Below are 25,279 nucleotides of genomic sequence, written 5' to 3' on the forward strand. Positions count from 1 at the left end.
GAAATGTGTTAAAACAGGGAGAGTGGTCTCTCAACGAGGACATTTTCAATCTTGTCGTCCGCAGATGGGGTCAGCCAGTGGTGGATCTATTCGCCACCAGAAACAACAGAAAAGTAAAACTTTTTTGCTCCCTAAATCCCAGGGAGAATCCCCTGGCGGTAGACGCGTTTCTCATGAAATGGGATTTTCCACTAGCCTATGCTTTCCCACCACTGAACCTGATACCTCTAGTGGTGAGGAAAATCAGGGAGGATCGAGCGAAAGTCATCCTTATCGCCCCCTTTTGGCCCAGAAGAACCTGGTTTGCCTGGCTCAAGACAATGTCTGTAGCGGTCCCCTGGGTACTGCCAGAGATCCCGAACTTGCTTTCGCAGGGACCGATCTCCCATCCACAAGTGACGGGGCTCCATTTGACGGCATGGTGTTTGAACGGTCACTATTAGTGGGAAAAGGCTTCTCTCCAAACTTGGTGGAGACGCTCCTAAAGAGTAGAAAGCAAGTAACTACGAAAATCTACTCTAGGACTTGGAGAAAGTTCTTGTCTTGTTCAAAGTTTAATATCCAAGACGGGGTGCCAGTACAACAAATCCTAGAGTTCCTACAGAAGGGGTTCGAGTTGAAACTCTCTCCTAGTACCCTTAGGGTACAGGTCTCAGCTTTAGGTGCCCTGTTTTCCTGTAATATAGCGAATAACTACTGGATAGCGAGGTTTATGAAGGCAGTTAGTAGATCTACACCACTGCATAAAGACAGAACAGTTCCATGGGATTTAAATTTAGTTCTGTCCTCTCTAACTAAACCCCCCTTTGAACCTCTGCAGGAGGCCTCGATCAAAATGTTGACACTTAAGACAGCCTTCCTGATCGCCATAACCTCAGCTCGCAGGATAGGGGATATACAGGCACTTTCCAGAGCTCCTCCATACACTGAAATCTTGTCAGACAGAGTAGTCCTTAGACCAGACCCAGCATATCTGCCAAAGGTGGCGACACGGTTCCATAGATCACAGGAGATAGTTTTGCCGTCCTTTATTCCTAATCCCTCTAATCCTAAAGAGCAGGAGCTTCATACGTTAGACGTCAGGAGATCTCTTCTTCAGTATATTTCAGCTACTGATAATTGGAAGAAGGATGGGGCACTGCTTCTTTCCTTCCAAGGTCCAAAGAAAGGATTTAGAGTATCGAAATATTTACTGGCTAAATGGATTAGGGAAACTCTCTCTCTAGCTTATACAGCAGGTGGGGGGCCAGCTCCGCAGAACCTAAAGGCACATTCCACCCGGGCCATGGCGTCATCCTGGGCAGAAAGATCTGGAGTGTCAGTGGAGCAGATATGTAAGGCGGCCACATGGTCATCCCCTTCCACTTTCTTTAAACACTATCGGTTGGATTTGGGGTCCTCCTCTGATCTTTCCTTTGGGTTAAGGGTGCTACAATCTATAGTCCCTCCCTAAGGTAGCTTACATCTCTGTAAATCTCTCGTGTGCTGTCATGGGAGTCCGAATAAAGCATTAAGCTACTTACTGGTAGCGGCATTTTTCGGAGGCCCATGACAGCACCCTTAGTTCCCTCCCTATTCACGTGGGGGTAGCACTTCCTGATATGTATATAGCGTAATATGTAAATCTCACGTATGGTGTCTTATTACAATAATGGGTTATTTTGTTTCAAATGTATATAATGTATATATTGTATATTTGTGTACCACTAACCGCGGCAGTCCTCTCAGGCTCTGAAATACAACTGATGCATGGGGAGAGGTGCCGCCCTTTTGTATCTGTAGGTTTCCTGTTCCTTAAGGGCGGATCCCCTCTCTCGTGTGCTGTCATGGGCCTCCGAAAAATGCCGCTACCAGTAAGTAGCTTAATGCTTTTGAAGTGGCTGCTTCTGCTTTGTGCCTCGGCCATTGCCTCTACCTGGGTCTCAAGGACCACAGCTAGATGGACCAAACAGCCTTGTAAGGGTTCCACGGCTGGACCTCTTCCGGGGGAGCTGGCCGACCTGACGGACCAGATTTCCTATGCAGGGAAATATTTGGTAGCTGTCTCCCTAGATGCGCGTCTTGTGCAGCTCAGGTATCCAGCAATATGGTGACCATCTGGCGGAATATTTGGCTCAAGACATGGCAGGTGGACTTGTTTTCAAAGAAGTCCCTTACCAGCCTCCCTTTCCAGGGGGCCCGTCTTTGACTACATGCTGGAACAAATTATTAAGGACGCCACGGGAGGCACGAGCGTCGCTGGCCTCCCCTGATATGGCAGTTCAGCTCCCTTTTTGTCCTTTCGCTGGTTCGTGGCGTCAGAATATTCCTCTGGCTAGCACAGACCGCGGTCTCGCCTGGCTAGAGAAAAGGCTTCCTTCAAGCCTACCCCTTCCTGGCGTTCCTTCAATTCTCATGGTAGGTCCACCAGGCCCAGACCTGGCAGATCTTCCTTGGCATAACTCGTGCTAAGGGCCCAGCGTTCCTCCCAGTTTGGGCAGGCGTCTTTTTTTGGAGGGACGTTTGGCTTGCCTCAGTTGAGGTCAGGGAGGTGGTACAAGATGGGGTTCGCTTCACGGCCCCGGAATCGCTTCTTCGAATCCCACCCTCTAAAAGATCCTAATCTGATCCCAGGTTTCTTTGCGTCCATTGCCTTTCTTTGTTCAGAGGTTATCGTTTCCATCTCAGAGTAGGAACGCTTCACAGGTTTCTATTCAAAACCTGCTTGTAGTGCCGAAGAAGAACGGCGCAGTTCGACCCATCTGGTTCCTAAGTTAGTGAACGTAAGGTTCCGCCTGCGGCATTTCAAGATGGAGTCCCTCTGTTCAGTATTGGCTTGCATGGAACCACAGGAATTCCTGTGCTCCATAGATATCCAAGAAGCCTATCTCGATGTTCTGATTTTCCCAGCACACCTGTGTCCCCTGCGTTTCGTGGCGCAGAAGAGTCATTTCCAGTTCATCGCCCTGCCACTTGGTCTTGCGACCGCACCCAGTGTCTTCATAAAAATCATGGCTACATTTATGGCCATTTTGAGGATCAGGGGCCTAGTGCTCATTCTGTACCTCAAAGACATCAAAGCTCCGCCCCCCTCTCAGGCCCAGGAGAGTGACAATCGTCCTCGACTCTCTGTCCCGTTTCTGGTGGCTGGTCAGCAGAACAAAGTCTTGTCTTGTTCCGAGTCAGTGCCTCGTCTTCTAAGGCATGCTGTTCGACACCTGTCAGTCAAGGGTTTTTTGTTATTTTTTCTTCTCAAGGAGAAACGGGCAATTCTCCAGGACGGAGTTCTCTGCAAGGCCCTCGGCTGCCTTCCTTCCGTTCAGCAATGAAGGTCCTGGGACGAATGGTGGCAGCATCGGAAGCGTTCCCTTTTTGCGCTGTTCCACTTCAGCAGGCCATCCTTTCTCAGTGGGACAGGTCTGTGCTGTCTCTGGATCGTCCGATTCGGCCTTCCGTCCGATTCTAATGGTCTCTCAGCTGGTGGCTGTCATCCCCTCTCATTCCCCAGGTCCGGTCCTTCCTTCTCGCCCATGGCAGGTGGTGACGACGGTCGCCAGCCTTCCCGGCTGGGGCGCGGTTTCCCGCAATCCGTCAGTTAAAGGGGCGTTGGTCGGAGCAAGATTCTCCTCTGCCGTTCGACATCCTTGAGATAGCGGCTATTCTTCTGTCCCTGAGTCACTGGGAAAAGGTTCTCAGAGGTCTGCCAGTCAGAATCCAGACGTCCAATGCCACGGCTGTGGCATATGTCAAACACCAGGGAGGGAATCAGTCTCTTGCAAATGGCGGAGGTATCCAAGATCCTCTTCTGGGCAGAGGCGATGGTTCCGGAACTATCCGCAGTGCATATTCCCGACATTGGCAACTAGGCCGCGGTGTTTTTCTCTGCCACGAGGGCCTTTCGGCAGGAGAGTGGTCCCTGCATCGGGAGGTTGTCTTTCAAATTTGCCTTTGATGGGGATCTCCGGACGCGGATCTCTTGGCGTCGCGACTGCTTAGGAAGGTTCCACCGTTTGTTTCCAGGTCCGCGATCCTCTTGTAGTGGAGACCGATGCTTTGGCCATTCCTGGGTCGCATTTTGTATTTCCCTATCTGTTTCCTCCCCTTCCCTTCTTCCCAGGCTGTTGAAGATCATTGCGGAGGGGGTGCCGATCTTTCTGATCGCACCAGATTGGCCCAGAAGGTTCTGGTTCGCTGAGATCGTCAATCTCCTCGCGGACTTCCACTGGAGGCCCCAGACAGGCCAGATCTTCTGTCCCAAGGACCGATCTGCCACCAGAGTTCTTGGTTGCTCAATTTAACATCTTGACTGTTGAATCCTTCCATTTGGCCTTTTCTCAAGGCGGGACTTGATGCTGGCCTTGCCCTTAGTCCTCTAAAGGGTCAGGTAGCAACAATTTCCATTCTCTTTCTGAAGTCCCATTTCAGAAGTCCTTGACTTCCTGTTCTCAGGTCAGATATTTAGATCTGAGACCTCGGTGGTTGATACCTCTTAATGGCTAACTGAAAAGATGGTAGCAAATTGCAAAACTTCGAGACTTCTCAGGCCTCTTCATCAGGCATAGACTAATTCAATTCCAAATATTTGTCTATCTACTGGCTATCACGGTACAAGGATATATATCCGTCCCGTTCTCAGGTCAGAACTTTTCTCCAAGGAGTGGTGCATGCAGCTCTCTTGTACCGGACTCTCGTGGATCTTGTTCTGGAGGCTCAGTGGGGTTCCCCCCCTTTAACCTCCCCATGAGGCCTCACTGTCTGTTCTGTCCTGCAAGGTGTCGTTTCTGGTGGTCATCACCTCCATTAGGCGCGTCTCGGAGTTGGTGGCTCTCTTGTCGCCCCATTTCTTGGTTCTTCACCAAGATAAGGTAGTTTTACGGCCATCGTCGCCTTTTCTTCCCAGGGTGGTGTCCTCCTTGTTACTTCAATAAGATCGTCCTTCCCACTTTTTTGTTCTGCTCCGACCTATTCTCTGGAGCGTTCGCTGAACAGGCCAGACCTGGTCAGGGCGGTGAGGATCTATTTGTCTAGGACCACCTTCTTTAGGAAGACGGACCGTCTATTTGTCATTCCAGACGGTGCGCCAAGAGGCCTGCCAGCCTCCAAGGTTATGATTGTTCTCTGGATCAGACCTGCTATTCTGGAGGCTTACCGGGTCAGGAACAGAGTGACTCCTCCTGGGATTAAGACTCACTCTGCCCCGGGCAGTGGGCGCCTCCTGGGCGGTACACCATGGGGCATCCGCCCTACAACTTTGCAAGGCAACCTGGTGTTCCATTCACTCATTTGCCAAATGTTATAAGCTCCATACCTACGCTTCGGCAGTTGCCAGCCTAGGCGGAAGGATCTTGCAGTGGTAAGTTCTCCGACCTGAATGGAGTTTTTTTCTGCTGTTCCCACCCCAGGGACTGCTTTGGGACGTCCCATGGTTCCTGTGTCCCCCAATGAGGCGATAGAGAAAACAGGATTTTTGGTTGCTTACCGTAAAATCTGTTTCTCGGAGCCTTCATTGGGGGACACAGCACCCTCCCAAGTTGAACAGCTCTGTTTTATTGTGTTATATTGTCACAGTTTGACTTTCTATCTTTAACATGTTGCTTCTCCTACTGCTTTCTCACTAACTGAATATCCTACTTCCTGTCGGTGGGGTGTACACTGCAGAGGAGGAGCTAACTTTTTTTATTTGCATAGTGTCAGCCTCCTAGTGGCAGCAGCATACACCCATGGTTCCTGTGTCCCCCAATGAAGGCTCCGAGAAACAGATTTTACGGTAAGCAACCAAAAATCCTGTTTTAAAATACACTGAGCAGTGTGTAAGACTTTATGCATATTAGCTCTCTAAGATAGTAAAAAAAAAAAAAAAGTTTAAAAAAAACATCAAGACTCCATACTCTGCTGGTCTCTGTAAGAAGAGCCAGTTGCCCGTGCTTCATCAAGGTTGTCTGTTCAGTTAGCCAAAGCCATCTCTACACTGATAAGGGGCACATAGTCCTATAGCTGAGCATGCACATGGCATGTTGGACGCACTTTGATTTATCAAATTGCTGTCTCTCCCATCTTGTTAGTACAAATTTATTTCCCATGGGGAGAGCAAGAAAAAGCCATTGCCAGACACCTGAGGCAGCAGCTTTTCTCCCGTGACAAAGATTGTGAAAATCCCACAGTCTGATACTTGTCATCCCGCAGCGCCATCTGTCGGAGGACCCCATAAGCATTAGAATGCTCGCTGGTCCTTCGGAAATTGGCTAGTTTTGTCTGACTTTAATGGCGGTCTGTCTTAAAGGGACTCTGTCACCTGAATTTGGAGGGAACAATCTTCAGCCATAGGGGCGGGGTTTTCGGGTGTTTGATTCACCCTTTCCTTACCCGCTGGCTGCATGCTTGCTGCAATATTGGATTGAAGTTCATTCTCTGTCCTCCATAGTACAGACAATCTTGCCTTGCGCAGGCGTGTACTACGGAGGACATGGAATGAACTTCAATCCAATATTGCAGCCAGCGGGTAAGGAAAGGGTGAATCAAACACCCATGGCTGAAGATTGTTCCCTCCAAATTCAGGTGACAGAGTCCCTTTAACTCATATTTTAACCCTGCTGTGAAACCATGAAAAAAATCACTTCTTTGATACCGTGGGGTCTAAATGACCCCAGGCTCAAAATCGTCATATTTCATTAAAATGAACATGTTGGCTGTTCAGAATAATCAAGTTTTATTCTGTCATCATTTCAGAACACCGTTATGAAATCAAACGTAACTTTGAAGTGATTTGTCATCATCAAACACAAACTGAAATTTATACCAAAACGCTTTACTAATAACTGAAAGTATTCAAATGCAATAAAAAAAAATGCACAATAACTGCAACTGTGTGGATTTTAGTAAAAACATAATGACAGCGAATGATCTGGCAATAAATTTAGCCCTTGCATTCACTGCACGTCATAGTGCCATGTTCTTCACAAATGAACTTCTTGCAGTCATTGCAAACAAATCTCGTCTTTTTGTCCTTCGATCAAGGACAAACATTGCACCGTTTGCGCTGTCCTGTAACACTGCTGGTGTCACTTGGAAGCTCTGATGGTGCCTGCAAAATTCCACAGCTGCGGATGATTTGCTTGACATCCTTTGGCGTTTGATGCACATCCAATCGCTGATCAGTGCAACTGCAACTTTCTTCAAAAACTTATTGCGTTTGTCCAAATTCTTAGATGCGCAATAAGGTACATTATCAATAAAAATAACATACGCATTCACCGCAGCGCTGTCAATCATTCCATAAAAGACCCTCATTGGCCACCGATTCGTTTTTCTTGCAGTGCTGTACAAGCTGCACATTTGATCATGACTATCGACGCCTCCTTTTTGGCTATTGTAGAAAGCATTTATTTCTTCTTTTCCGGTTTCTTCATCTTTCTTTTCTTTGCGATGCATGGTCGACAGAAACGCAACTCTCTTGTTCTTCTTTGGCGCAATGGACAGCAATGTAAAGTCGTTTGCATGATCAAAAGGCATACTGAACTGTTTCTTGATCGGCTTTAGCCAGAAAGCTTGGAGGGATACAAGATTTTTTTCTTCAATGTGCCAACCAAAGACAAACTGCGAGCCTTCAGCTCCAAAGCCAAGGGAATCGAAGTGTAGTAATTGTCCGTTGTAACATTTCTGTTCGTTCCAACAATTGTAGGAATCAAATCCAGCACAGCTTGGGTAGGAATCGGCAATCCTGAAGCAATGAGTTCCAGCTCCTTTGTAAATCTTCGAAGAAACCGAATAAAAGTTCTTGCTGTCAGCCATGACATATACCTTGATTCCATATTTGCTTGGCTTATTTGGTATGGACTGTTTGAAGCCACACCTTCCTCTGAATCCAAGCAAAGTTTCATCCACAATACACCCAACTCCAGGAGAGTAGTTCGCTTCACAAGCCAAGACAAATTGAATGTAAATCTTGCTAATCGGTGCCAATTTGTCAGCGTCCCATCTTTGATATCGAGTGGTGGAGTCATCAAAGCACAAGCAATACCGAAGAAATAAAAAAAGAAAAGTTTCTGACTCATGGCTGCTATGCAAATTGGCCTTCCAGTGCCATTTTTCTTCCAAACACTGTGCTTTCTTTTCCACTTTTCGTAGCACCCAAGAAGAGCAGAATTCCAAGTGGAGCACGAATCTCGTCAATGCTTGTGCCATACAAATATCCAGACTGGGTCTTGTATTTCACTTTAGCTCTTTGAATTTTTTGGTTCGTCCATTTGACGACGATATCAATCAAAGCATTGTTGAAAAAAAGTTGTAATGATTTCAAGGGCGTATCCGCAAGACGTCCATCAACCTTTTGGTCCTGAATTGGCCTTGACAATGTTCCATATTGGAGTTCGTCGAATAGTCTTTGGCTGTAGCAGCCACTTATAGTCCTCTTTGCCAAGAATTTCACCTGAAGGATCATCATCGTCGTCCTCATCATCGGAGGAATTAGTGTTGCCAGTGTAAGACATAATAGCACTTTGTTAGCTGTGTGAATCCGATGCGGCATCGAGATCTGTGTCACTTTAGACCCAGCTCAAATTATCTTATAAATTACCTTCATTATCAATATCGGCATCACTAGAAGCATTCAAAGCTGCCAATATTTCATCAGGCGTCCTCAGTCTAGCCATTGTTTATTTACAATTATATTACAAAACATGTGAATAAACAAAAAATATATAAAAATAAAATGTCAGACAATAAAGGTACTATGGGGTCAGGAGAGTCCCAGACACCGAAAATTGAAAATAACTTTTAAACAAAATTGAAAAACAAATTCAAAATATCATCAACACAGGCAGAAATGTTACTTGAAAATATATAGAAGGTCAGATTGACCAGTTTTATAAATATTTCAATTTATTCAGTTCTGGTGTCTATATGACCCCAAGGTTCCACAGCAGGGTTAAGGTTTGCTAAAAGAATAGTCATTGACATATGGGGTATCTAGCTCCACTAGTGAGACTGTTTACTTTCTAAGAGAGATAATTTGCAGCATTTTTTTCTCATAAAAAAATAAGATACTAATAAAATACTAATAAGACTCCGTATAGTGCTTGTGTGGGGTCATGTGAATTACTCAGCAACATTGATTTAGTAATGAGGACACTCCAGAAGGAGAGCAGTGAAGGCGGTAGAGGATGCCAGAGTGACAAGTGCATTGCAATGGTCTGCTGTATGTTGTAAGGGCAAATAAACATGGTAACGCCACATATTGGGGAAGCTGTGGCCTACTTTGAGCACAGTCTGATCCAATATTGTACTGGGTGGGCCATTTATATGGATACACCTAAATGAAATGGTAATCAAATGAACACAGTAATGACACCCAGACACTATATATAAAGAATCTTCAATACTTATTCCAAAAGTTATTATAATTCAATCCTAATAATTCCAGAGTCACCACATGTGTCAGAGGTTTAGTGAGACCACTAAAGAGAACAAGAGACCTTGGTGGGGTTTGAAATATAATGTAATATCCAATTACATAAGGCAGGTCAATTTCTGTTATATACTATATACCCCAATAGGCAAAACAAATATCAAAAGGGGGACCATGTATTGCATATGCTATAAAAAGTGATAAAGTTAAAGAAACCATAAAAAAGTGTTTAAAATATCAAAAAATATACATATCATACCAAAAATACACAATGAAATGTGCAAAAAGTGCTATGTGCAATATTCTTAAAGCCCACTTGCTTCTAAGGATGCATACTGTGTATAATGTGCATAGGAAAAAGTGCTATATGCAGTTGCTATCAAAAAGCCACTTATGAAAATAGGGGAAAAATGTTCCAGGACCGCCAAATACTTGATAATGTGCACCCCGACGCGCGTTTCTGAATCACAGTTCCTTACTCAGGGGTGCACATATATAATAAACATATATATTTTTAAATATTCCCTGTCATCTCTCCATTGGTCCGGTTTATGATTGGAGCATGGTCTCTTGTTCTCTAAATAAAATGGGAATGGTTAGTGACCCAAACCGGCGCTCTGTATTTGCAGAATGGGCAAAAAAAAATTGGAACAGGACCCTCGGTTTACACAGAACATTACAGGTCCTTCTCAAAAAATTAGCATATAGTGTTAAATTTCATTATTTACCATAATGTAATGATTACAATTAAACTTTCATATATTATAGATTCATTATCCACCAACTGAAATTTGTCAGGTCTTTTATTGTTTTAATACTGATGATTTTGGCATACAACTCCTGATAACCCAAAAAAACCTGTCTCAATAAATTAGCATATCAAGAAAAGGTTCTCTAAACGACCTATTACCCTAATCTTCTGAATCAACTAATTAACTCTAAACACATGCAAAAGATACCTGAGGCTTTTATAAACTCCCTGCCTGGTTCATTACTCAAAACCCCCATCATGGGTAAGACTAGCGACCTGACAGATGTCAAGAAGGCCATCATTGACACCCTCAAGCAAGAGGGTAAGACCCAGAAAAAAATTTCTCAATATATAGGCTGTTCCCAGAGTGCTGTATCAAGGCACCTCAATGGTAAGTCTGTTGGAAGGAAACAATGTGGCAGAAAACGCTGTACAACGAGAAGAGGAGACCGGACCCTGAGGAAGATTGTGGAGAAGGACCGATTCCAGACCTTGGGGAACCTGAGGAAGCAGTGGACTGAGTCTGGTGTGGAAACATCCAGAGCCACCGTGCACAGGCGTGTGCAGGAAATGGGCTACAGGTGCCGCATTCCCCAGGTAAAGCCACTTTTGAGCTACAGAGAAGCAGCACTGGACTGTTGCTAAGTGGTCCCAAGTACTTTTTTCTGATGAAAGCAAATTTTGCATGTCATTCGGAAATCAAGGTGCCAGAGTCTGGAGGAAGACTGGGGAGAAGGAAATGCCAAAATGCCTGAAGTCCAGTGTCAAGTACCCACAGTCAGTGATGGTGTGGGGTGCCATGTCAGCTGCTGGTGTTGGTCCACTGTGTTTCATCAAGGGCAGGGTCAATGCAGCTAGCTATCAGGAGATTTTGGAGCACTTCATGCTTCCATCGGCTGAAATGCTTTATGGAGATGAAGATTTCATTTTTCAGCACGACCTGGCACCTGCTCACAGTGCCAAAACCACTGGTAAATGGTTTACTGACCATGGTATTACTGTGCTCAATTGGCCTGCCAACTCTCCTGACCTGAACCCCATAGAGAATCTGTGGGATATTGTGAAGAGAAAGTTGAGAGACGCAAGACCCAACACTCTGGATGAGCTTAAGGCCGCTATTGAAGCATCCTGGGCCTCCATAACATCTCAGCAGTGTCACAGGCTGATTGCCTCCATGCCACGCCGCATTGAAGCGGTCATTTCTTCAAAGGATTCCCGACCAAGTATTGAGTGCATAACTGAACATTATTATTTGATGTTTTTTTTGTTTGTTATTAAAAAACACTTTTATTTGATTGGATGGGTGAAATATGCTAATTTATTGAGACAGGTTTTTTGGGTTATCAGGAGTTGTATGCCAAAATCATCAGTATTAAAACAATAAAAGACCTGACAAATTTCAGTTGGTGGATAATGAATCTATAATATATGAAAGTTTAATTGTAATCATTACATTATGGTAAATAATGAAATTTAACACTATATGCTAATTTTTTGAGAAGGACCTGTATGTTCAGTGATGAGGCAAACTTTATTGGGTGGGCCATTTATATGGATACACCTAAATAACATTGGATTGGTGACCGTTTTCTTGCGTAGGGTGTCTTGCATTGAAATCTCCTGTAATGACCCTTGTACTGCATTCACCAGACATCAACACAATTTCTATCTGCTCCTCGGGTACTGCGTTCACCAGACATCAACACAATTTCTATCAGCTCCTCACGTGTTAACCCCTGTGACATGTCAATGGCTGAAAACAGAGATACTTGTAAATAACTCATGAAAGAATAAAGTTACATTAAAACCAAGCACCCCATTGTTTTTCTTGTGAAATCCTCAATAATCTTGATGTCACATGACCCTCTTCCCATTGGAAAAAAATAAAGTTGGATCCAAAATGGCTGACTTCAAAATGGCCGTCATGGTCACCACCCATCTTGAAAAGTTTCCCTCTCCCATATACTAATGTGCCACAAACAGGAAGTTGATATCACCAACCAGTCCCATTTTATTTAGGTGTATCCATATTAATGGCCCACCCTGTACATCGCTTTTCCTAAATTTACATGTTGTAAATGTTGGATAATTAAATAGAAAATGATCCTAAGAGGACTCAAGCCTTTCATTTCAGGAACAGGTCAGAGAGTTGCTTCTTGCAAGCGGAGATCACTTAAATCACCTGGCATAGGCAACAGCGCCATAAAAGATGTCCTCCATTGATATCTCCATTTGTGTTTGATTTTGTCAGCCATATCGGTTGTAAATGTCACTATTAATTCAGTTATCATACAGAAGTTTCATGTGTTGCAGAAAGAATGGCAAATTTATTTTCAAACTTTCTAGTTTGAGTCTCTATATGATGGTCCTTCCATTTGTGGAGTTGATAGGGGTCTGGACAGTTTTGGAAAACTTTTGGGTTAATGCAGACGTCCGTGAAACTCTGTCCGAGCTCAACAGCCTCCTCATAGTTATATATGAGGCTGTTGAGGTCGGAGGCTCCATATGGTCTGTTCATTGCAGTCTGTGCTTGGACCGAATTTTCTTTTATTTTGCACAGGTGAGTTAATTTCTCTTAGACCGAGGTCAAACTGCTGTTAAAAACAAAAAAACAAAGGTAAATTAGTCAGTCATGTCCACAACTCCGTGTGCCCATCCACTACCTGTAATCACATGCAGTGTTTTGGTACGTTAAACAGACCAGGTTAGTGTACGCTTGGATTGTGTGCAAGGATAGCAGGCAGACTTAAAATATGGCCTCCTGAGCAAGGCCTAAATTTAGTAATTTGGCACGGGGTTTTTTCTCATGGGAAAATCTCCTTTCATAATTTAAAAGTGCAGTTAGAGAAGTGTACAATTGGTGAACGAGCATTTCTGTTAACACTTAATCCACATTATCATCCCTGTAAACATGCCTGCAATCGTCTGTCAAACCACAAAAGACTTAGTATGTTAATGGCAGCACATCGCACCATTTAAGAAGATGTGCTGCCGACAGTATGCAAGCTGCGTGGCAGCAGAACAATCGAATTAATAGTACTGTAGTTCTGTTTCCATCAGTATTCATTGGCCTGTGTAAACAGGCCAGTGAATGAACAACGCTGATTAACAGACCGAAATCGGTCTCTTTGTGGACCTCTTGGTGTGGGATCACACTTCCCGGCCAAGAAGCACCATCTGTGTGGCAGACCGACCGTTCTCAGTTTGACGGATTGCAGCTTAACGTGTTGCATTGTACATAACCCCATGTTTATACAGCGAAGGCCTGGAAACACGGACTGCCGATGGATCTCAATGCCTGGCCTGGGACTACTGACCTGAGCTAATTGCACCGTGTGTGCGTAAGAGGCACATGGCCCAGGTCAGGAACCCTGCCACTGGGGCTGGTATGGCAATCCAAGCACATGGACTTGTGAACCCGGCCTAATCAATAGTTTACCACGTGGACATGTAGAATTCAGCTGCATATCTGACCAGTCTCTGCTCCCTTGCTGTGTGGCCATAAGTGTGAACCCAACCTTGAGGCCTAATACGTCCGGTCCCTGCTAAAATCATGTAGTGTGCTGCTAGTTGGTTACCACGATCACATGTTTCATAGACATCACATCATTGCAGACAGAACACGAGCAGCTTGTAAATACTAGGAACCTGTGGTGTGTAGGTGGCACATTCTTACCAAGATAAATTTAGCTATATGGTCGTCAATACAGAAAAACCCCTTTACCTCCTGGACAGCCTATAGACTATGAATGTCCGAGCTTGTTACATGGGAAATAAAATGTAAGAAAAAAGTATTTAAATGTTGAAATGCCCCTCAAAGGTTTTTAATGACCTTATGGGGACAAAATGTGTGCAACAATAAAAAATAAAAAAAAGCATAAAAACAAGGAAAAATATAAATTCAAATAAAGACGCTGCCAATCCAAAACTTCTAGCCCCATTCAAGTCGGGGGGGAAGGGGGAAGTATCCGACATGAAAAAATAATTGTTATGGAAAAGGGACCAATTATGAAATGTATTTTAGTGGCCTTTTTGTGGTCACAACAAAAAAAAAGTGTAAAATGGACACTTATTCTCCCAACAGTATTTTCAAAAAATCTAAAAATAAAATATGAAAGTAACAAAGATACTCCCCACATATCACAAAAAATGCAAACATTTTGAATATCTGAACAAGAGAAAATTGTACAGCTCTTAAAACCACTTATGAATAAATCCAATTGATTAAAATGATACCTGGGGTGAAGAAATCTGTCTTGTGGTTCTTGTTTAATCAGTGTTGGAAGTTTTCAGTTAATGATATGCCCATGCTCCAAGTCAGGACTGTAGGCAGAGTCTGATCTTCCTGCTCTGAGCCACAGAAACCAAGGAAAGACCGGACCACAGGTCACTCCGAAGCACAAACATATTCCTCATCATAGAGACAGTGTTTGTCTGCCCATCAGATGATTGCATATATATATATATATATATATATATATATATATATATATATATATATATATATATATATATATATACAGCACAGTATAAATATTTATCTTCGGGTGCAAGGCCCCTAGACCATCCGTCCAATAATTATACAAACTTCATAGAATTCCAAAAAAGAGGCAACACTCCATTGTTTCAGTGGAAAAATGTGCAGGATTTTAATCAACCCACATGTATGGGCGACGTTTCGGCTACAAATGAGCCTTTCTTATATATATATATATATATATATATATATATATATATATATATATATATATATATATATATATATATATATATATATATATATATATATATATAATTATTTTTTTTTTTTTTTTTCAATAAATACACATTTTTCTGTATTGCCGCACTCTCAGAAATGCCTGATCTATCAATATATAAAAATAATCCGATCAGTAAACGGCATAACAAGAAAGAAGAAATCAAAACACCAAAATAGTTTTTTGGGTTGCTGCAACATTACAATAAAATGCAATAATGGGTGATCAAAACATTGTATAAACACCAAAATGGTATCAATAAAAACATCAGCTATTGTATTTTTTTTTTTTTCACCATGTAAATAATAAAGAACTGCACATGTTTGGTGTCTATAAACTCGTAATGACCTGGAGAATCATAATAGCAGGTCAGTTTTAGCATTTAATGAACATAGTAAAAAAAAAAAAAAGCATTGTGGAATTGCACTTTTTTTTTGCAATTTCACCTCACTTGAAAAAATATTCACGGTTTCAAGTACACGATAAAACCAATGGTGTCGTTAAAAAGTAAAACTCGTCCTGAAAAAAGCAAGCCCTCGCATGGCCATATTGTTGGAAAAATAAAAGTTGTGGCTCTGGGAAGATGGAAAGCAAAAATAACAGAAACTCAGAAATGGAAATGCCCCTGGTCGTTTCGGGGGTTAATCTTTTAATCTTATCTCACAAGTGCCCCTTATGCCCCTTATCAGTTTTGTCACTTTTCTGTCTCCCTTTTTCTAAGTCCATGGCATAATTTTTATGAACTAGTGTGCAGTTCTGTTTTGGGTACTCCAGATGAGGTCATACCAATGCCTAAGCGGTAGTGTTGTCCTATAATGTAAACCTATGGGAAACAAAATCCGCAGTGCATATGCTGTGGAAAAAAATGCGCGGAAACGCAGCGGTTTACATTCCACAGCATGTCAATTCTTTGTGCGGATTCCGCTGTGGGTTTACACCTGCTCCAATAGAAAACTGCAGGTGTAAACCTGCAGCGGAAACCGCAATAAATCCGCAGTAAAAACCGCAGCAGTTTTGCACTGCGGCTTTATCAAATCCGCTGCGGAAAAATCCGCAGCCCTCACAGATACGTGTGCACATACCCTTAAGCAGTCCTGCTTCTTCGGCACACAACAACAAAAGTGTAAATGTAGTAAAGGTGTGACATACAGGTTTCACATGGCATGGATTTGCCTGCAGCCCCTTCATGCAGTTCCTGGTTTGTGGTTTTTTCTGTTCTTTTTTGGGATGGACAGTTAATGGCTCCTCCACTACTTGGTCAGTATTTAGAGCGTCCTTCTTGTTTCATAGGTGATTTGCATGGACGGAAAGTGACTGCTGCAGCTTATGAGCGACCATTGATTGGCTGCAGCAGTCGCGTAACTTTCCCTCAAAAGAAGTGAATGTAGAGGGACATGGGCAGAGAAGTAGAGGAACAGTCGGCAGGGTTTTCAAGTTTTTTTTATCTCTAAAAATTTAAGACCAATATGGGTCAACTGGTATTATAAAATATATCTTTGGATAACTCCTTTCAATACCGGGGAGGTTTTGTTGCATTCTGCTTTTCTTTTTTTTTAAGACTTTATGCAGCTTAGTACAGCCCAATTCAGTGAGCAATGTGCTTCTTTATGAATAAAAAAAAAATACAGAACAAGGGCAGAGATTGTAGTCATTCCATGTATAGGCATTTCTGCTTTTTTGGGGTGTAATGGCAGTTTTGTGTTTTAGAACAAGGCCGGGTTTACAAAAGCGTATGGTCCGCAATGCCCGGTTTATCGTCATGTCTCCCTACCCAAACTTACATCCTCATAGACCCATGCAAGTCTCTAAGATCGAGGCAGGCGGACGGTCAGACTAGACATAGTGGTCCATGTATGGACTGTAAACACTACTTTCAGGACACGTTCTAGTAGTCTTTTCCCCACATCGTTTACTTAGTACTTACGAGTTCAGACCCTTTCTTCAAGCTGTGGCGTATCTGATCTTATAACTGCTCGCTTATTTCCATTTTACAAGAGAAACTTTAAAATGACGTTTGCGTCTTCTTGAAATACATAGCATTTTCATTAATATGTCCAATGTTTAACTTTCATTACTTCTGCATACAAGTTTTCGCAACATTCCTCACTTTTTTAGTTCAATGCATGTTGTGCATTTTCTTTTTTTTTTTTTTTACAGAGCTTACAGAAAAATTGTGAATGCATTTAATGTATCATATTAAGATGTTTGGTGTTTAGTCATATTGATTAATTTTCTATCTATTTAGGAGATGGCCTTTTTCCAAGAATGCCCATGGTAAATGGCATGTTGCCACCTAACGCACACCTGCAACATAATCCTCTTGCACCAGGCGGTGGACTCGGTGCTTTCCCTCCGCTAACACAGCCACCGTTTGCAGATAACAGGTATTGTTCATGTTGACTTTTTTTAAAAGGATGTCTGTGGCATACTCCACTCTTGTCCATGATTCCATGGGCCATCTGATTGCAGAGGAAACGGTTGTGCTTCCCAAAAGAGAAATGCCATTATGGCAGCAGTTTGTCAATTGTAGAAGCAAGGAGGGCTGTGGCTTGTCAAAATCTAAAGTGCTGGTGTATCCCAATGATATTTAATGCGTATGTCCAGCTTCATATATCCTTCATTTCCTTTGTTTTTGTTCTTCTTACTACCAGATGCTAGTTTGATCAATCAATAATCCAAACAATATAACGTGTTTAACATGCATGCAACAATCCCGTCCGTTACACAATAATCCCTCCATCATGGGGGAGTTCAACAGAATAAGCACAAATAGAAAAAGGTTTTAATATCAATCCATTAACATTTATTTATTTTTACATTTTGGTTCGGTAAAAAATAATCTAGTGACCTCCAATGTGAGACTCTCATGGCTGAGGACTCCATTAAACACACCAACAATGAAAAATATCTACTACAATATTTACATATGTGATATTGTTCAATAAGAGGAAAACCACCTATTCATATTAAACCATGCTGTGTGCAAATTCATGCTACATGAGAAATGCTTATGCTAGAATAGGGAAAGGCTGTGTATCTATATCTTTCATAGACCACCACCTGGCAGCTATAGTGGCCTGTAATAGTCCTGAGTTTAAGAGCAAAATGACCGCAAATTGCAGCATATGGAATATCAGCATGAAACCTCTAAATTGTACTTACAAGGTGTGTGGAATCAGTGCCGTGTCCCTCCACCCCAACGCACGTTTCCTCTACACTTCTTCAAGGGACGTTTGGTAACAATCATGTTACTTTTTAAGGCTACTGTAAAGTGGCTGTTGTATTCCAATACTAACTGTAGGTACACACATTGCTAAAAATGCCTATCTCTCTGCCCTGCCAGGGATAAGAACCCAGTGTATCATGGCATCGTGAACGACCCGACCAATGTATGGCCAACGCAAGCTCCTGTGATGGAAACCGAGGGAGATACTATGTCCAATGCACAGCGGAGTACACTGAAATGGGAGAAAGAGGAGGCACTTGGTGAAATGGCCACAGTGGCCCCTGTTTTATATACAAACGTTAACTTCCCAAACTTGAAAGACGAGTTTCCAGGTGAGATCTGTTTAGGTACCTTCACACTGAACAACTTAACAACGATATCGCTAGCGATCTGTGACGTTGCAGCGTCCTGGATAGCGATATCGTTGTTTGACACGCAGCAGCGATCTGGATCCTGCTGTGACATCGTTGGTCGGAGCAGAAAGGCCAGAACTTTATTTCGTCGCTGGATCTCCCGCAGACATCGCTGAAACGGCGTGTGTGACGCCGATTCAGCGATGTCTTAACTGGTAACCAGGGTAAACATCGGGTTACTAAGCGCAGGGCCGTGCTTAGTAACCCGATGTTTACCCTGGTTACCAGCGTAAATGTAAAAAAAACAAACACTACATACTTACATTCCGTTGTCTGTCCCCGGGCGTTCTGCTTCCCTGCACTGACTGAGCGCCGGCTGGCCGTAAAGCACAGCGGTGACGTCACCGCTCTGCTTTACGGCTGGCGCTTACACAGTGCAGGGAAGCAGAACGCCGGGGGACAGACACCGGAATGTAAGTATGTAGTGTTTGTTTTTTTTTTTACATTTACACTGGTAATCAGGGTAAACATCGGGTTACTAAGCGCGGCCCTGCGCTTAGTAACCCGATGTTTACCCTGGTTACCCGATGTTTACCCTGGTTACCCGGGGACTTCGGCATCGTTGGTTGCTGGAGAGCTGTCTGTGTGACAGCTCTCCAGCGACCACACAGCGACGCTGCAGCGATCGGCATCGTTGTCTAGATCGCTGCAGCGTCGCTAAATGTGATGGTACCTTTAAACTTGCCTATTGTGTGTGTGTGTACGTTACATATACATGTTCAATTTTTCTGTTAATTATAGTGTCTCATGTGTTGACATTTTGTAGATTGGTCCACAAGAGTGAAACAAATTGCAAAACTTTGGAGAAAAGCCAGTTCACAAGAAAGAGCACCATATGTGGTAAGTGAGCCTTAACGCTCATGTAGACAAAGCAATAATCAGATATTACATCCATCAGAATGCATGTCCACCAATTATCGACATGTGTAAACATGCTGGCAATCAACCGGTGAACCAACAAAACGCAAGTTTTCCAAGTGAGTGGCTTTTTCATGCCTACATTAACATTATTGTTCTCGGCAGCACCTCATCCTGTGCAGACAGATGTGCTGCCAAGTAGGATAATAATCTTTGTGCACCGAGAGATCATATTTGGATAAACATAAATGATGTTGTCTTTTAAACTGTTCACTAGTTCTGCCTTAATACATTACTGTAAAGGCCTAAATGTATTTTTTTTTTCTCTCAGCAAAAGGCCAGAGATAACCGAGCAGCTCTGCGAATCAACAAAGTACAGATGTCCAATGACTCTTTAAAGCGCCAGCAGCATGAAATAGTTGAACTGAACTCCCGCATTGATTCAGATTTATTTAAAGATCCAATGAGGCAGAGAGAATCTGAACACGAGCAGGAGTGGAAGTTTCGACAGGTACATATTTAACATGTGTGTCATTTGAATTTTGCCTACAGATATATTTTTATAAAAAATTCTCACAGTGTATTTTTGTTTCAACCACTGATTTTGCAGCAAATGCGCCAGAAGAGCAAACAGCAAGCCAAGATTGAAGCAACACAAAAACTTGAGCAAGTAAAGAATGAGCAGCAACAGCAGCAGTTTGGATCCCAACATCATTTGAGTCAGTCAGGAAGTGACACCCCAAACAGCGGAATACAAAGTCCATTGTCTCCTCAGCAAAATAGTGGAAACATGTCTCCAATTCAGCAGACCTTTAATAAGGACACTTTTTCAAAACAAACTCCATCCTCCTTCTCTGATGATGTATTTGTGAAGCCACAAGCTCCACCACCTACACCAACTAGAATTTCGATGCAAGACCCTCTTCAGCTGTCTCAAGGGTCTCAGCCGCAGTCCCCACAGATGATCTTCTCACCTGGATCTTCAAATTCTCGGCCATCATCACCTGTGGATCCATATGCTAAAATGGTTGGAACACCAAGACCTCCACCTGTTCAGAATTACCACAGGAGGAACTCCGGGTCACCTATTGATATATGCTCCACAAGAAATGTTGGAAATGAAGGTTTGGACACTAAACCATCACCTATAAGAGATCCTTCTTCATCTCCATCCAGTGGTGATCTGGGGGTGAGGTTGGGGAATTCACAAAGATCTATAATATCATCTGAACATTTCGTAAAGCCTGGATTTCCATCAAGGATCCCACATAACACAGATCTGGTTGTAGATGGCCCTTTGGGTTTCGCAAACAATGACTTTGCAAAACAAAATTCCAGGTCTGAATTGATTCAGAGACAATCAATGGCGCAAAATAAAGTAGATCAATATGCAAGGCCTCCACTCACCCCTACTCCAGGTCTTTCCCCTGGAAGTCCTGCCCCATTTAAGACACCACTTCGCCCCCCTCAGTCACCACAGGAATCTTATAGCTCATTGCCAACAGCATCTCGTAGACTATCTACAGACCCATATGAAAGGCCTGTTATGACACCACGCCCATCTGAGAATTTTTCAAATGATCCATATAACCAGGCATCACATCGTTCCTCTACAAATGAATTTGCTCATCCACCAAGGTTGATGCGGCAACATAGTGACCCGCAGTCTTTGTCAAGATCAAATGCTCAGGATCCATACGCACAACCTCCAGGAACACCACGGCCAGTAAATAACCCATATTTACAGTCCAATGCTCCAAGAGCACAAGTCATAGACCCTTACCTTCAGCAGCCAGCTACCCCAAGACAATCTGCACAAACAATGGATCCCTACAGTCAGTCACCACCTACTCCTAGATCGATTGTTGGAGATGTATTTGCTCAGCCTACTATGAATAAGAGACACCATGATGTCTTTGTTACCTCTTCAGGAATTCCAAGGTCTGGCATGGAGCCTTACTCTCAACAGCCTGCTACTCCTAGGTCTATTTCCTCAGATCCATATTCTCAACCGCCTGGGACTCAAAGGCCAGTGTCTTCAGATCCATACTCACAGCCACCTGGTACACCAAGGCCAATGCCTTCAGATCAATATTCTCATCCACCAGGAACTCCAAGGCCAGTGACTTCAGATCCGTACTCACAGCCACCTTGTACACCAAGGCCTATGCCTTCAGATCTGTACTCTCAACCACCTGGTACACCCAGGCCAATGCCTCCAGATCCGTACTCTCAACCACCTGGTACACCCAGGCCAATGCCTTCAGATCCATACTCTCAACCACCTGGTACACCAAGGCCAATGCCTCCAGATCCCTACTCACTGCCACCGAGTACACCTAGGCCAATGCCTTCAGATCCATACTCTCAACCACCTGGAACCCCAAGGCCAGTACCATCGGATCCTTTTTCACAACCATCTGGAACACTTAGGCCTATGCCCCAAGATCCATATTGTAAACCTCCTGGCACACCAAGACCGATGCCTTCAGATCCATATTCTCACCCTGCTGGGACTCCAAGACCTACTAATATGGATCCTTATTCTCTGCCCCCTGGTACACCACAACCTGTTCTGTCAGATCCATATTCTCAGTCCCCTGGGACACCAAGGCCTTCTACCGATTCTTATTCTCCTCATCCAAACAGAACTCCTAGGCCTGTTCTTCCTGACCCTTATTCTCAATCTCCGAGAACCCCCATGCCAGGTGTTCCAGATAACTTTAATCGTTCTTCTGTGGTCCGCTCAGGATTGATTTCTAATCAGGAGTCATTTGGACATGGTACACAAAACAGAGGACCTTCTCTGCCGCCTTCCTATTTGAGGCCCGACGCCAGCTCCCAAAATCCTCGAATGGCTGGTCCAGGTGCTGACATGTTTAGTCATTCCTCTAATAGCCAGGAAAATTTTGAACAGCCCCCAATGACTCCTCATGTGCAGACTGGAGATGGGTTTAATGATTCACATGATCTAGCTGATCAACAAAGATCATTTTCAGAGGAAGCTTTTAGTGGAGCTACCAACATTGCCATGAGCCCTCAAAGCCAACAGTTTGCGAACATTCAGCAAGCAGCTAGTATGCCAGATGGACAAAATTCTCTGAACATGCCACTGGCAGACTCTGAAGAGAAAGCAACACAGGTAGATATGAATTCCTTGACCAATTATGCATATACTACAATTTTTTTTTATTTACATATTTAAACTTTTGCTCTCTTGGCTAGGGATTTTGTTTGATTTAGGGTATGTGCACCCGTTCAGGGTTTTTTGTGTTTTTTTTCGCGATAAAAACGCATAAAAAAAGCATACATATGCATTCTATCATTTAGAATGCGTTCCGCAATTTTTGTGCACATGATGCATTTTTTTTTCCGTGAAAAAAACACATTGCACTAAAAAAAAAAAAAAAAAAAAAAAGCAGTATGTTCATTAATTTTGCGGATATTTCGCATTTTTCCTGCTATTAATGCATTGGGAATTCTCCGGAAAAAAACGCATGCGGATTTCTGGCAGAAATGTCCTGTTTTTGTCAGGACATTTCTGCAAGAAATCCTGAAAGTGTGCACATACCCTTAGAGATAAGTTAAGGACATATCTGAAAGTAATTGTACGCTTCAACTGTTAAGTATTTCTCACATTTTATTCATTTTTCTTTATCGCCTCTCATTGGGGGACACAGGAACCATGGGTGTATGCTGCTGACACTATGCAAATAAAAAAGTTAGCTCCTCCTCTGCAGTGTACACCCCACCGACTGGCATTAAACTCTTCAGTTTAGCTTAGTGTCAGTAGGAGGTGGACACGGGTCTTTCATTAGACCCTTATCTACCTCAATGTGCGTCGTTTCTTTTTCAGGTTTTCGGAAGGGATACAGGGTGAACAGTCACACCTGTAGTCCCACAAAGCGGACTATGAGTACGGCGTGTACTGCCACCCCGTATCCTCATAGATCCCTCTCCAGGACCTAGATCCTAGCACACAAGCGTGCTCAGAAGTCCGGTCCTGACTCCGTCCCCCACCCACTCGCCTTCCAGAGCCTGTCGGTCGGAGGAGACTAGGACGTCCATCAGCTCCAAGGACGTCTAATATCTTCCACGTTTTTAAGGTTAGTAGACGGCGTGGGATATTAGGTGAGTATTTGGGGGACCTCGGGATTCCCTTATTCCTGCATTTCTGCGGCCGCACTGCTATTCCTGCGGCAGCACCCTTCCTGTACCAGCAATTAGGGACAATTTCCGGGGCCCATCCTTTGCGCGGCGGCTCTTAATTCCGGCCGCGCTACCTTCCCACGGTGGCTCTGCACCTCTAATCGGTGCCCCAGACCCTTTCCTCTGCGGCGCGGCCCCACTACAGACAGCCGCTCTGTTTTTATCTCCACGGCAGTCCCTCCTTTTCAGCGGCCACGGTCGTCTCCTGCGGCGGCCGGCTTTTAATGTAGGCCCCGGCTCTTCCCGGGGCCTACTTCCGACACCGGCGCTCCGCTGTTTCTGCGGCGGCTGCCGCGCCTGTCAGACGGGACGCCCGCACCTTTTCCTCGGTGCCGGCACCCATTTCAGCGGTCACCGGCCGCTAATTTAGGCCCCGGCTTCCCCCGGGGCCTACTTCCGGTGACGCGCTCCGTCACTTCCGGTATCATCGGGCGGGCTTTCTCCCGCCCGACAAACTCTGCCGGCGCCATCTCGGCTGGCTCCGCCCCTTCCTCCACGCCGCTGCTGGACGCTCAGGGCACGAGTTCTCTTCATCGTGCCACGCTCCTGCGCCGGGGGAACTTCGCAGAGCGCTCTTGCTGGGAACACAGCACGCCATCTGCGCTGGGGATCCACAGCATCTTCCTCCAGGCCTGCAGCTCCTGGTATCCGGGGTTTTTCGTCTGCCGTGAGTAGCTCTGCACTGCAGACTGACACCCTCCTCTGCCCCACTGTCCCCTAACCTTCTGGCATTTTCTTCAGGGACCTCTTCAAAATGTCTAACTCTAAAGGGGGCCGCTCTCGTCCTCTGACTTCTTCATCTTCTGCCTTAGTCACGTACTTTGCATGTTCGTCCTGTAACAGCAAACTTCCCTCAGGTCAGTCCTCCCCGCTGTGTCAGTCCTGCAGCAACCCGATTGTTCCCACCGCCCAGGATCCCCCGGCTGTTCCGCCCGAGAGTGATCCCCCCCATCCCAGGCTGGGCCGCCTCTCTGTCACAATTGGTGGCCGATTTAACACGGGTATCTCAAACCCTAGTGTCCGCGCTGGATCGGTTACCCCTGCAGACCCCTGCAGTGGCCAGCGGGTCGCAGGAACCGCCGCCCGAGCCCTCCTTGATAAGCCACAAAAGGTCCAGACAGGAACGTCGGTCTGAGTCCTCTTCGCGCTCCATCTCGCCGCTTGGCCCTCCCCCGCGGTTGGTGTCCCACCGATCCTCCTCCCCTGAGTCGGGCGAGGCATTATCTGATGCGCCTTCGGAGGATATTTCAGAGCTGGATCCTAGCCAAATCGCCACCATGAGTGAGACCGTACAGAACCTCATTGGGGCAATAAACCAAACCTGTGGCATCAAGGATCCCTCTACGGAACCCGCAGATCAGGCGGTTTCGTTTAGACGGGCCAAACCACCTTCTAAATTTTTTGCTCCTCATCCTGAATTCGAGGAAATCTTGTCCAGAGAGAGAGAGAACCCCACTAGGCGTTTTCAGAGGGGAAAACGCCTGGGTGTGCTATATCCTTTTTCTCCAGAACTTACCGCCAATTGGACGGTCTCTCCCTCAGTGGATCCACCTGTGTCCAGGCTGTCCACCAACACGGTGCTTCCACTGTCTGGCGGAGCATCTCTGAAGGATTCAAACGATAGTTATAGAATCCTTCGCGAAATCCGCTTTTGAAGCGGCTTCAGCGGCTCTATGTCCAGCT

The 25,279-nt window shown here is 44.5% G+C and overlaps 1 protein-coding gene across 7 annotated transcripts in view; it reads left to right on the forward strand.

Moving 5' to 3' along the window:
- Positions 1 to 25,279, forward strand: part of KMT2C (lysine methyltransferase 2C) — a 325,549-nt gene that overhangs the window by 207,418 nt on the left and 92,852 nt on the right. For all 7 annotated transcript variants that reach the window (XM_069729749.1, XM_069729752.1, XM_069729750.1 and 4 more), the window contains 5 exons: positions 17,136 to 17,274; positions 18,234 to 18,448; positions 19,296 to 19,369; positions 19,719 to 19,898; positions 19,998 to 22,529. In XM_069729749.1, coding sequence (XP_069585850.1) covers positions 17,136 to 17,274; positions 18,234 to 18,448; positions 19,296 to 19,369; positions 19,719 to 19,898; positions 19,998 to 22,529 — 3,140 coding nt within the window. The remainder of the gene's footprint in view (positions 1 to 17,135; positions 17,275 to 18,233; positions 18,449 to 19,295; positions 19,370 to 19,718; positions 19,899 to 19,997; positions 22,530 to 25,279) is intronic.

This window comes from Ranitomeya imitator, chromosome 6 (genome assembly GCF_032444005.1).
Source record: "Ranitomeya imitator isolate aRanImi1 chromosome 6, aRanImi1.pri, whole genome shotgun sequence".
NCBI lineage: Eukaryota > Metazoa > Chordata > Amphibia > Anura > Dendrobatidae > Ranitomeya > Ranitomeya imitator.